We start from the raw sequence: 13,533 nt of genomic DNA, 5'->3' as shown, positions 1-13,533 counted from the left end.
TTATTATAAACAAAGCCTATTCTAACTTCAGCATGTGTCTCTGGCATTAATGTACAGGAGCCCTAAGGCATAGTGAGGTAGAGAGCAACTGAGTTCCAGCAGAACAAAACTGGGTTTACACCAAGCAAATCATTTCAAAAGTTGCTGGTTTCCTCCCATCTGCTGTCACTCTCTGCTTGCTAGGGAAAGAAGGCAAAGGCTTAACTTCCCGCAGTACAGGTCACCTTAATGAGACAGTGCAAGTAGAAATTGTTATGTTATCAACCATTCCAACCAAAGACACTGATCTCATATCAGTGAGAATTAAGTATAGCAGATGTTTCATGTCAGAGCACAGATCCAGAGGATCTTAGTCCATAAACAGGAGCCTGTTTGCATATTTTATTTATATTAAGTACACATAATAATTCTATTTTCTTTATAATAATTTGCATTACAATTTTTTTTATTTGCAAGTAATTAAGACAAATCTACAAAAGATCAGGAGCCTGAATGTTCAAGAGAATTCTGTATCCATTGGGAAGTGCTCAGTAAATAAAGACAATAGTGTAAAACTAACAATAATCATCACCTTACTTATCAGTTTCCATTGTTTTGTTTTGACTATTAAAAATAAAATTCAAGACATTTTTTTCCTGTTAACATGATTACTCTACAAATTCAGTAATTCAGTCTCATTTGAGGTACAGTTACGCATGGTCATCAGAATTTCCTTGCAATATATTTGCTTTTATTACGATATCTTATCTCCTTTTTCCTCTAGGTAAAGGATGCTTGAGATCTGTAGCTAATATATCTTAGTTTACTATAATCTCTTATGTGCCTGGGCTTGAAAATGTTGTCTACCAATTTCTCCTAATGCATTAAGTGCTTTCTCATAATCAGCAAATGCCATGTCTAGCAGCAAATCATATATGTTTGCATTTCCACTCTGCCATTAATCACCCTGCTGTGTAATACCCAACTAAAGATTACCCATTCTTTCGTCTGGCTAAAAACCTGATTTATGAATGAGTTTTTTTGTATTCTTAACATGTTAGGTCAAGGACAGAAGTGTGAAATGGCTGTGGTCACTGAGATCTCAACTGGAGTTATAAGTTTGCTGTACAGCAGGGCAGTTGTAGATTTATATACTCATACATGTGCCCACTGTTTTTCAGTGTGTGTCCATTAGCTGAATGGGTGCTCTTCTCCTAGACACTTCTTACTGCCAATCACAAGCTCTTTTGGTTGTTTAATAATTTTCAAGCTTCTTAAGAAAATAATTCCACGACCATCAGAATCACTTTGCTCAGAAAATGCGAGTAAATGAAAGCTGCTGAATCCATTATCACAGAAACATACTTGTGTGATTGTTGTGATGGTGTTGCTGATAGCTACTTCAGCATGAGACACACAATGCTCAAAGCTTATATTTCCTAATATGAAGGCAGCTTTAAAATCCCATTTTCCTGACTTTTACCACTGATTCCTGGGTACGTGGATTTGCTGAGGACCTGGCGACAGGACAGGAGCACTTGTACTGACTGCTTCTGCTCCTACGGTATCACGGAACAAAAGAGTGGATAGAGAGTATGCCTGACACGGGTGTCAATGGACTCTTCTGCTGTAGTGGGAAGGAAGACCACAGCCAAACCAGAGTTAAACAGCAAACCCTACACTGACTGCTGTCTTCATGTACCGGTATTGGTTTATTTTCTCATTACCATTTGAAGAGGCTTCTGCCCTTGACAGAGATGCTTCTTCAAAAAGAGTACAGCTCATGAAAATCTGAGTCCGCATTATGAATACCAACAGGAGCAGAAATCTTTCATAAGAGGAAAAACCAAGCATATTGAAAGAGAAAGTGAAGGGAGTAATCATTTAAAGGAAGTCAGGAAACAACAAAATGAAGCTTTTTACACTGCAGCAGACCCAGGGCCTGGTTCTCCTGGTCAACAGGTCAAGGACTGCATCTCTTCCCAGGGGAGGAAACCTCTGGGCAGATGTGGGTGTAGCTCAGAAACTATATACATTTTTAGCCTCCTCCTCACCCCAACTGATTATCAGGAATGTGCAGAAACAAATGACTGACCCCGGCTCTCAGCAATGCCCAGGAATGATGTGCTGAGCGAGGCTGAAGGGATGGGTTTGTATATCCCCTCCATTCAGTGGGCACTTTCAACAAAAACTCTAATACCTTGCCATTGTGTGCACTTCGATAAATAAATCCTTGCTGAAAGCTTATGAAATAAAGCAGGTCACTTGCATATCTGAAGGTCAGTGCATTATCGTTTAGACACAGGAGTATAATTTATAGGCATAATAGCTTTTAAAAAAAGAGGTACACAGTCAATATCAGGTCTGTTTTCCAGCCAAACAAATTTCAGAGTGCATCAGCACTCTACATTCAGAAAAATTAGTGTGGTGGCTCATTAGGTAACAACACTATTTCCTTCTCATCTGAAGGGGAAAACAGATTTCCCACAGAAACAAACCAAACAGGTGGGTTTTTTTTTTCCTTTAAATAAAATAAAATAAAATAAAATAAAATAAAACAAAAACATAGAGTCCTTACCTTACAAACTCTCCCAACTCGGGAAAGGATTGTCTTGTCAGATGTGCCACTATCTTGTGATATTTCTCGGAAAAAGAAGTAGATTTTGTCATCATCTGGGTTATAGGTGTCCGGGATGGGAAAAGTTCCAATGAATTTCGCTCCTAGAAGATCCCAAAAAAAGTTTAAAAAATGTGAAGTCTTAATACTTGCTACTAAATTTCTGCTTTATTATGTGCTTTTTAATGTTGCATCTTCCAGGGAAATAAAAATATCACTATTTATACATGTAATGGCGAGTTTCTTACTAACTTACTAGTGAAAACCACCATAGATCCTGAAGTATTTACTCTTAGCGTGATGGTTTTGTGTATATATCTTACTACCACTTGCATAAATGTGCAGCACTGGCTATCATTCTCTGTGTGAAAATAGAAGTCGTCTCAGTCCAAAATATTGCCTACAAAAACCTTCCTTACTGCTCTTGCCACCAATATCAAGCTAAGCAGATTTTCTGAAACCACACGGTAGAATTTATATCAATGTAATTATATATTGCAGCAGTCATGGCTACAGAAATACACTACTGTTTTCTAGAGACAGCTTACAAAAGAATGGAAGAACCTTTATTGATCCATGCGATTAAAATTCAATATAAATGACAGCTTTCCTAAGTTAAAAATTTCCTACACATCTGTGCTATAACGATCTTACTGCCTTTATCTACCAAATCCAATACAGTGCTGTCCTGGGATTCCTATGTTAGCACACCAAATTCCACAACTGACTAATCGGTCTTAAGGACACAGTTCCTTGTTGAACATGAAAACAGTTTAGCTATATCAATGTAATGGTTTCTTTGGGTTATTTTAAACCTGCTTTTTGCAAGAAATTCTATAGCACCTTGTCTTGATAAGCTGAGCCATTATATTACTTCTAGTCTCTTCTAAAGCAAGCTTGGATGTCTCCGCCTGCATCTTACAGGCATGTTTATTGGGCCATGTATTTAATACATGTCCTTCAGTGTCTTCCTCAGCCCCCTCACCCAATCTCCAGTCCTCTACCTGTTCACCATCTATGTTTTTTGTTGGGTTTTTTTTTTTCCCCTGGGGTTTCTTTTGCAGTCTTTTCTTTAAATTTTGCACTAAAATCAGATATTAAACTAATTCCAAGAGCCCCTGAGTGCAGCAGAGCAGGCAACAACACTGTCTTGCACAAGTAAACCAGATACTTGGGGAAGTAATTTTCAAGACATTCCCCAATGTGCTACAACAGACGAGCTCTTCTGAGGGCACTTGGATCAATAATGTTTTTCTTTAAACAGAAGCTGCTATACAAATACGGTTGCAAAGAGACCCTTGACTCTAAAATACATTCTTTCAGCAATAAAATACACAGTCTTTGTCCCCCATAAGCAGGCAGGCTGCAGCAGAAAGCAGCAAGGAGGGCGGTGTAAGGCTGTAGAGCAAACAGAGCACACTGGTGATACGTGGGGAACGCTATTATCAGCTTTTAATATATCTTCATGCCTTTGTCCTTTTTAGAACGATTGTTACTTTATGTTAGCCCTGAGGAATTTTCACCACAAACTCTACAGTACAAACAGGACAAAAAGAGGGTCTCTGTTGCAAAAGTTCACAGATGAAAGCTTGAGACAAAATGGGATGTGTTTAAGTGTTGAATGTGCACCTTCATGACAGAGGAGTAAATTTATGGGTCAAAATAGCCACAGTGCTGCTTCTATTTTAAACCTTTCTGACACTAGAGAATGGCGTCAGCAGAAAAATGAAATGATGCAGGCATCAAGCTCTATAAATTTAAGTTAGGATTTCAGAATGAGCCTAAAGAAAATATTCAATTACCCCTCAGGGCCTGTAAGGCTACTTTGAAGATTAGATCTCTAAGAGTGAATAAATACATAAATAAGCTTCCAGTATGGTTTCTTAAATATGTGGTTAGCTAAGTAGCCATTTAATAGGAAAACCTGTGAAATACTTCTATGGCATGCTCTGCAATTTCACATAGTTGGGTTTTTTTTGTTGGGGTTTTTTTTTTTTTAAATCCATGGTTCCAGAACAAAACTCTGAATATATGTTTCTTCTAAATTAAATTTCATTGCTTTACTTGGCAAGCCAAATGCAAAAACAAATGTCTCAATACCAATTCCTGGAACACATTTAGAAGAATCTCTAACAAATTAAAGGAACACAAATATTTAATGATTTTAAATCACAATTGAAAACACTGAAGTTGAAAGTTAAATCCAAACAAAAATACAGTGTAAAAGATATGAAGACAAAGAGACTGAAAAAAAAATAATGAAAGAGATCATGATCTTAAAAGCACATCATATTCTGCAAGTGAGATCTTTGTCTCATCTTTTGTAATCCATCCATGCAATAGAGAAAAGTGCATTTGAACCAGCTGTGAACCAGGTTTTGGATTCTTTGCATGGGAAACAAAATATATGAAGATGATTTTGAACCACTGTTTGTTTTCCCATACACACAGTTGTCCCTTCCTAATTACTTCAGTAGAAGGTTTTACTACAAATTAATTTCATGGCTAGATTGTGTGCAACCAAACAGGAGGCTGAAGGCATCATGAGCTCCGACAATAGATGGTACCATAAATTCAGGTGTTGCTCATGCTTTTTTAAACATGTTTTTGTGACAGAGTGGGAGGAGTGGTTGCACCTAGTCCTGCGTTGCTGGGTTGGCTGGAGAGGTCACGTTTGCTTTTGGTTACCAGCCGGCAACCACACACTTGTAATGCCAGCAGTAGTTCTAGGCAGTGCAAACGTGCATGCCTTAGTAGGACCTCCTGAGAAGTGAGGCTCAGTAGGCTCAGAAAAAGAAGAACAGACAACAAGTAGCAAATCCTGGAACATGAAAAAATGCAAAAGCGACCTAAAACAGTGGAAGGCAGCAGTTCTTTGTAGCTGGTATGCCAAAAATATGTGGCATGATGAAACGCAGAGGATAGCGCTCACCTCATTTACCTTCAACTATCTAGAAGTCAAGCTCCTACTCTGTGCTCATCCAGGTCCTCTCTCAGAGAGGGATATAAGGAAGCAAGTGACAATGAATAATCCTATTTTATGACAGATTCCTACAAAAGGTGGAGAGAGTCACCCTCTGGAAGTATCACCTCTCTCTAAATTACAGACAGAGACAAGTGAAACAACTGAGCTCAGACAGGATGCTAACTCTTTCCTTTTAGAGCTAAGTGAGCTGAATCCCATCCAAAGTTCACAGGATATAAAGAAGTCATTGCCTGCAAGTCTTTGCTCTGGCAAAGACGAGGGGAGGGGGTAAAAAAAGAAAGAAAGAAAAAAAAAAAGACTAATGCAGTTCAGGGAAGCACTCATTACAGCCACAGCTTTAGCTTTCTATAAAGGAGAGAGGAATGTGCAGCTGTTCAGTGCATGCCTGTACATAGGGCTCGGGTATCCCACCACGGGATGCTCTCCCCTGCCCGCTGGGCTGGGACAGGGCAGACTCGGTTCCAGTTGGCGGCTTTGCCATCCGGAGCGGGGCCACCAGCCCCACGTGCCTTGTCCCTGGCCAGTGCCACGGGTGAGGCAGCTCTGGGCAGCGGCTGTGGGAGCGCCGGATTCCTCAGCTCTGCGGGAGAAGGGCTGATGTCTGAGCAGCGGCAGCATCCCCTCTGTCTCCAGTGCCACTGCGTGCAGGAGTACAAGCCTGTGTGAATGTGAGTCATGGGAAAGATTAGCCGCCTTCCTCCTTTTCTCCTTTGTGGAGCTGCTATTCAGTCATTGAGATTAAGACATGTCTTAATTAGTCAAGATAGAGGTGCCCTGCAAGGAACTGGAAGGTATCCTACGCATTTTTCCCTTATGCTTTGTCTTTCCCTCCCTTCCCTCAGGAAAGTATAATCCTGTTTCCAGAAACAGAATAAGACTAAACTTTAAGAATATTAAGGTGCATTACAGAAAAACTTCCTCAGCCCTCTAGAAAAAAAACAAGTTACACATTTAATGCTAATGATCCTAAGTAAAACACAAGTCACGCCTGGAAATAATTTATTTCTAATTGTACAATTACTCAAGTATGTACAACTTTTCCTGGAGGTCTAACACATGCTTGGTAAATGGGTGGTAGGCTTAGGAAAGAGGTGATTTAGATGAGATGGGAGTTTTAAACCTGAAATCAAGTAAATATTTTCTTTATACCAATATTGGCTAAAAGCACAAATGTATGTAATTGGTAATGTTACACAGTAAACTAGAAATATATTGGCTACTCTATGGCTTGTTACAGAAATGATCCTGTCATTTAGAGTTGCACTCAAAATTTTCTCCAACCTTAAAAGGACTGTTTCAAAATATTAAAAGCACCTAGTTTATATCTATGCCTCTTAGTATAACACTGCATGGATTGTGTATGTGAAGTCTTAGACAGAGCATGACTGTAGTTTTTTATATGGCTGGAAACAAGGTAAACCTGAAGAATATATGGGGTCTTCAGTGTTTATATAGTGTGGGGTAATTTTCACGTCGCAGTCTAGCACACTAAAGCTGTTTTTCAAACCCAGACATACTAATATATTATTCTCCTTAGAAAACTTTCACAAATACAGACGCTTTAAGTGAAAACAGAATAAAACATGAATCAATCTCAAAGAAAGAAGAAAGGCAGACACCCCCCATCCAGCTTCCAAACTGAAAAATATAACAGTTCTCAAACCTTTAGTTTATTCTGTGTTCTTGTACTGTTCTCTTGCCTCAGACTGCTCATGGAGAAACATTAATAGCATAATGAAATGTTTGGAACTGGATATTCAAGCTGTAAGTTCTTTTGGGCTGAGAACTGAACCCTGTAATGCTCATCAAGGTGGATCTAAACTAACGATAACACCAGATGCTCCTCAGGACCAAACAGCAGTAAATCTTTCTTTTGAGGATATTATAGCATCCCTTAGGAAAGCAGCTACCCCAACCATCTTTCCATGCTGAGCATCAGCAGGCCACCAGTGATAAAACTGGGTATTCAGTTGCACGGTTAATTACAGTTAGAGAACTGCCTGCCGGGAGGACCCACCCCAGTCTGTATCATATCATTACAGCCCATTTCTGGTCTACGCAGCATGAGGAAGTGTAGAAATGAGGAGACAGGAGAGGTGGGATAAGAAAGGTTTTGAGCACAGGAAATGAAAGTGCGATAGGTCAGCAGAGTCAGACGTGAGATTTTTCTATCTGTCCAAAGGACCGCTTCTATTTGGAAAGGTAAAATGACTTTTAAGTGGCTTTTCCTTTCCTCCTTGTCTCACAGCAGAAACCCTGAGGTTATGGAGTTACATCTAGACAGAAACATACGACAGCAGCTTAAATTAAAAGAGAGAAGCAGTAGGGGGGTAAAACAAGAAAATTTAAAAAAAAAAACAAAAAAAAAAGGAGAGAGAACATTTCCTCTTGTCAAGGTCTCCAAGAATTAAGAGGCAAAATTACCACTTTCAGAAGTTGTCTGCTGGGAAGACAACTTAACCCTGTGGTCAGCAGGCCTTTGGCTTTACAATACACCCATAATAGTTACACAGGCATCCTGAACCAGGGCCAGTGTTGCCACATCTTTAAAGACAGTTGATGGCTAAAAGGGGGATGCTTTAATTGAGCAGTGCTAGCTTGTGAGTGAAGTTTTCCATGTTACTCTGTGTGTGGTTTGAGACTGGCTGGGTGTAAACGCAGCCAGTTTTTTAGAGGGTTTACTAGCTCAGAATGTTTCTTAACGGTCAAGAAAAAGCAGTGTTTTGCTTGGGAAGCTATTTTAGGGTGCCCTTAGTGGTTTTAAAATGATCCTCACAGCAACAAAGGGTATTTTTCCCTCTCAAAGAAGGAAAAGAAAAAGAAAAAAAAAGAAAAGAAATAAAAAGACCTCCTACCTAAAATGTGGACTTTCTAGTCTGTCATTTCAATGTGCTATAAGGAACAGCTTCTAACAAGTGATCGGAAAAAAAGGGTTTAAAAAAATAATATATTCCAACAAGACTAGAACTAGAAGCATTTAAGTCATGACATTATTCCAATTACGGGACTATATGCAGATGTATAGATCAAAGATTAAAAGAATGATTAGGTCTTACTCTCTTACTCTTAATTAGCATTATCACCTCTGTGGCTTCTCTCAAGTGCATTTTTGCTCCACTGAGCTTTTTTTAAAAAAGCCTACGTAATCCAAAGATACCATGATACAATATCTATATTTATAGTAACTGGACATATATTTATATAAGAAAGGGGCTATTAACTTCAGAGAGGCAGGGACAATGCAAATGACAACAGCATATGTTTAGGATCTTACCAGTAAGCCAGTAATGTTCGGAAATGTCAGTTCTGATGTAATGGTGGTCGTGAGAAGGGCCCAGAGAACGTGTTAGAGCCGTGTCTTTGCCAAGGAAATCAGAAGCTGTTCCAGCATAAAGATACTCATCTGCAAATGAAAAAGAAATAGGGTTTCTACAGCTGTGGGGTAAACAAAATTAAAACTGTTTGTATTTTGTTGGGTGAACAACACCTGTGTTTAATTGGCCTATGAGCTAGGTTAATGTTTTAAAATATTATTGGCTTATATTTTAATGGGATTTGGGGGTCTGTGAAGTCACTTACATTTAAATCTGGGTAATATTTGTAATTATATGCCTGAGAAATGAAGAAGTCCAAGTCTAACTTTCAGATCTTTTAGGCACACAGAAAAGTAAATCCCCCAGCTTTAGTGGGTGCGGGGCTCTTGAGGGTATAAAAGTGTGTTCAGTCTGAGCATCCTGCCCCATGGACACTGACCATGTACCTGTGGGCTGCCCAAGGATGTAGCCATCATTCCACTCAAGCTAGCTCTTGTGCCCCAGGCTTGCCACAGCCCTGATGGCTTTGGTGCTCCTGGGCTTGAGCTAGTAAACATGATGGATGCTTCACTACAGAACTTTGCAGCTTGGCCCTTTCCTGGTGTAGGGATCGCTATCCAACACTTCATACATGCAGAGGAATTTAAGCACTACGAGAATTCTCCTCAACTGTGTAATGTGTTAATGGTAGGAATATGGCTACAGACCCAAATCATGATCATTTTAACATAGCAAGTGGTCACACTAAAATAAATGAGACATGTTGCTTGAATCAGGCAGCCAGGGTTTGTCCCACAAGGAAAGCACATCTATGATACAGTACAGTGCGCTTGCTGCAATTGCAGTTATATTTAGTCTTGTGCCAGCTTTGTGGGCAATGTAAAACTTCACAACCTTAATAATCGCACAATATTTTCTGTTTTCCTTCAGATGTCAGTACTTTCCTAAACAGAAGGAAAGAAACAGTATCTCTGTGAGTGATTTTTTACCGCATAATGCGTTTTACATTCTCTTTTTTTTTTTTTTTTCCCTGAAAAATAACAAGATAGCTTTATTGGTTGGAAGAGTTTAGTTTTTGTTTAATGACTTGCAACAGTAAGTCCCTGGAGTTCATAAAAAGAAAAAATATTTATATTCATAAAAAATAAACATATAAAAAGCTATATGATACATAAAAATCCTCTTCCAGGAGCTCCTTCTTCAGGTTTCCTGATACTCTGGCTGGAAACATTTCATAAGATCTTTTAGAGAGAAGTCCTTTGTTGAGAGTGAATGCAGAACAAATACCGTTCAACACAGACATTTGTGTTTGCATTTGCAAAAGAGATAAATGCACTTAAAAAAATAAGATCAAGGGGGAAAAAAAAAACCTACAAAAAATAAACCAAACAAAACCAAACCCAAAACCACAACCCATGACCCACAAGCACTTTATTTGGCAAAAAAAAAATCTATCAGCTTTCTTTTTACCTCATTATTGTTGTTACTTACGTATTATTTCCATGACAGTATTGGAAAGCACATATTTCAGACAGCATGTCGCCTTTGTAAAGAAACAATAGGGCTTTCTGAAAGGTATTTGTCATAATGAGGAATGGGCAGGGTAATTGGTGTTTGCTAACTGACAGGCACTCAGTGATCAATAAATCTGAAGGGCTAACAGAAATTCTTCATCCTTGCTTAGGCTCTGCTGACAAGGCATTTTCAGTACTTCTCTCAGCTTTTGGTATCTCATTTTAAGTTCCAGTTATGTCCAGAACCATTTCGGTGAGTGGTAATTTGTAATAGAAGACAGATAGTGAGCAGGTGACTTTTCAGTCAAAAAGGTTAGCTTTTCTAATTTATCTGTGGAATCTACTTGGGGAAAAATGCTGTGTAGAATTCAAAGAGAGATTATGTAGTTCTACAAAGAATGAAAATTACTCAATTGTTTTATATTATATATATAATATGTATTATAACAGTGTTAACCTACACACATGATTGAAAATATAATGAAATATTATTTAGCTCATATATGTAGAAATGATTAGAAAGTGCTTTCTGAAGGATATAAGCAATCTTTATCATCATTTTGCAGATAAATAGAAGTGACATGCCAAAGGTTACTCCTCTCATCAGGGGCAGAGATGGGAACTCAACTCCCCTGAGCTGCAGGGCAGTATCTTATCCCTGACCATATTGTTCTCCCAGTAGTTTTGAGAATAAAGTAATCACCAAAAAGATAGGCCAAGAACGCATTCTCTGGTCAGGCTTGTAACTCTTTACAGTGCTCCTTGCATGTTGATGCAAAGCACTCGACACCAGGCACAGTCAGAGAAGGGATACTAGAATACTCTGACCATCAATTTTATCTAGCTCAAAAATTCTTATATACCAAAGTTCATGTTTTAGTTATCTAAAAGACAGCAGCTTCTTCATTTCACAAGATTTAACAGAGCATTCAAAGCACTGGAGTGCTACTGAAATTAGCCAACGTTATAATAAATCATGAAGTTCTATTGCATCTAAACAAAAAAAAAAAGTTTTTTTTTAAAAAAAAGGTTAAGTTTTTTAAGTTTTTAGAATCCCATTTTAAAAATAGACTTCATGGTCATTAAACAGTACTAGGGGTCCCTGAGAAGAATAAGCACTGGCTTTAATCTATTGTTTTTAATGAAGGAAGTCCTGCCCCATCTGTTGGGTCAGAATCACAAATCATCTATCTTATTATCTGAGAATAAAGACTGAACATTAGTCATATGCTTTTTATAACACAGAGTGACCGATACTTCAAAGCATTGTCACCACTGCTCTTTGGCTGTAAATGAAAACGTCATGGTGCTTCACCCTTATCTTGTATTCATACGCTTGATGGACAAGTTAAATGAAAATTGTCCAAAGCTATGAACCAAACCATGACAAAAGTAGCTCTTATAGTGATTTGAGATCCGGAGGTCAAGCTGACATTCCTCGGCACCAAATGTCAGACCACACAGCGCTGCGACACACGCAGCCGGCAGATTGCATTATCTTGTTCCTGGGCTGGAAGCTTCAGAAGTGGCTACTCGAGCAAATAGAAACCTCAAAAATGTATTTATGGAAGTAGTGGATGTCAGCAGACTTCAAAGAGCAGAACATATTGATAATTGCAGAAAGAGGCCCAGAAGCGCTTCAAACATCGTCTGTCCATGTGGGGGTTTTTGTTGTTGTTGTTGGATTGGTTGTTTTTTTGCTGTTGTTCTCTTCTTAAAGGAGAAATGACTGGGAGAGGGTGAAACTGTCTTCCTGCCCAGCTGGCAGAGGCTTCACAGCCACTCAAATGCCCTTGTTTGTGTTGCTGCATTTCCAGCTCTTTGGTGTCTGCAGACCGGAGGCTCCGTCAGCTCTGAGAGCACAGCCCAGCATTGGAAACCACAGCAAGGCCAGAGGAGCTCTGGTGAGGACATCGTGCTGAGCCTCCCACCCCCGGCTCACCTACAAAGCCATGAGAGGATCACCTGGCTCTGAGGGTTTCTCACCTGCCATCACCGAAGCAAACGGCTGCTGAGGATCGAAAGGGCATTTCAACCTGCCAGACTCCAAGTTCTGAGTATCCAGCCGGAATAATGTTTCCTGAGAATAAACACATATTCATTACCCTGGTGTGACCGCAGAGAAAAACTTGCTTAGGCAAACTGTTCTGCTAACATACAAAGTGAAGGTGTGTTAGACCATGCAGCTCTCATCCCAGCAGTGATGTTTACAGTCCATGTCCCTGGTTTATATCTGGATTTTTTTTCACTCACTGGTTTAATGTACCCTGTTCACTCTATAGCAAAACACAGATCTTAAAAAAATATGATTATTTTCGGGGGCGGGGGAAGGGGGAAGATACATTGTTCATTTCTACTCAAATTAAAAGCTGGATTGTACTTAAAAGGCACTGGCTTCTATTTGGGAAAGTGCTGATAGACTCTGTTGCAACAGGAGACCCAGAAGGGGTTCTGGCTGACTCTTAGATTTCTCCAGGGACTGCTGTATAATGTTTGCATCAGACACAGTCCAGCCCCTTTTAAGTGAAAGCAGCATATGCTCTCTCTTGTTAGTTTTTAACAGGACTAATGATACAAGAGGTATCAGAATAGATCCTTCATTGGCATTCCCAAATGCAGGGTGGTTAATTCCTGGGTCACAGAACAAGGGCGTAAAGGAAGATAAAGAAAAAAAATTATTTTAAAACTATTGCTGATGCTTTCAGTGGGCATTAAACTCAATTGTCATAAGCATCAGTTGGAAGTTTTATTATAGTTTTGAACTGCCAGCAAGGATGTTTTCACCCGTTCCTTTAATTTCCTAAAAGCACGCTTAACCTGAAACCCACAGTGAGCCCTTCTGAAGGCAAACTGATTGCTCCAAGGAGTAAAGTGAAGTCTTTGCAGGTATTAAGACTTGATTTTCAGAATTCAGCTGCTGTTAAGAGAGGAGGGATTGCCTACAGAAGTACTGTGAACATACTCTCCTACCTACAGTGATATTTAAAATCCCACTAGTGTTCAGGAATCAAGTAACTGTGGGTTTAATGTCTGTTGCAGAGAAATAATTTCTGAAGCTAATGAAAAAATAAAAGAAGACCACACCTCTGTGATTTAAACAATTACTTAAAAAAGGATGAAGTT

At 39.2% G+C, this 13,533-nt stretch overlaps 1 protein-coding gene across 6 annotated transcripts in view; it reads right to left on the bottom strand.

The window, feature by feature from the left end:
- The window catches only part of SEMA3D (semaphorin 3D), a 147,721-nt gene that overhangs the window by 52,457 nt on the left and 81,731 nt on the right, over positions 1–13,533 (bottom strand). For all 6 annotated transcript variants that reach the window (XM_056339939.1, XM_056339936.1, XM_056339942.1 and 3 more), the window contains 3 exons: positions 12,397–12,490; positions 8,857–8,985; positions 2,558–2,700 (listed from right to left, as the gene is read on the bottom strand). In XM_056339939.1, coding sequence (XP_056195914.1) covers positions 2,558–2,700; positions 8,857–8,985; positions 12,397–12,490 — 366 coding nt within the window. The remainder of the gene's footprint in view (positions 1–2,557; positions 2,701–8,856; positions 8,986–12,396; positions 12,491–13,533) is intronic.

The sequence above is a fragment of the Falco biarmicus genome, chromosome 5 (genome assembly GCF_023638135.1).
Source record: "Falco biarmicus isolate bFalBia1 chromosome 5, bFalBia1.pri, whole genome shotgun sequence".
NCBI classification, from domain to species: domain Eukaryota; kingdom Metazoa; phylum Chordata; class Aves; order Falconiformes; family Falconidae; genus Falco; species Falco biarmicus.
This window is presented reverse-complemented; position numbering and strand designations above follow the sequence as displayed.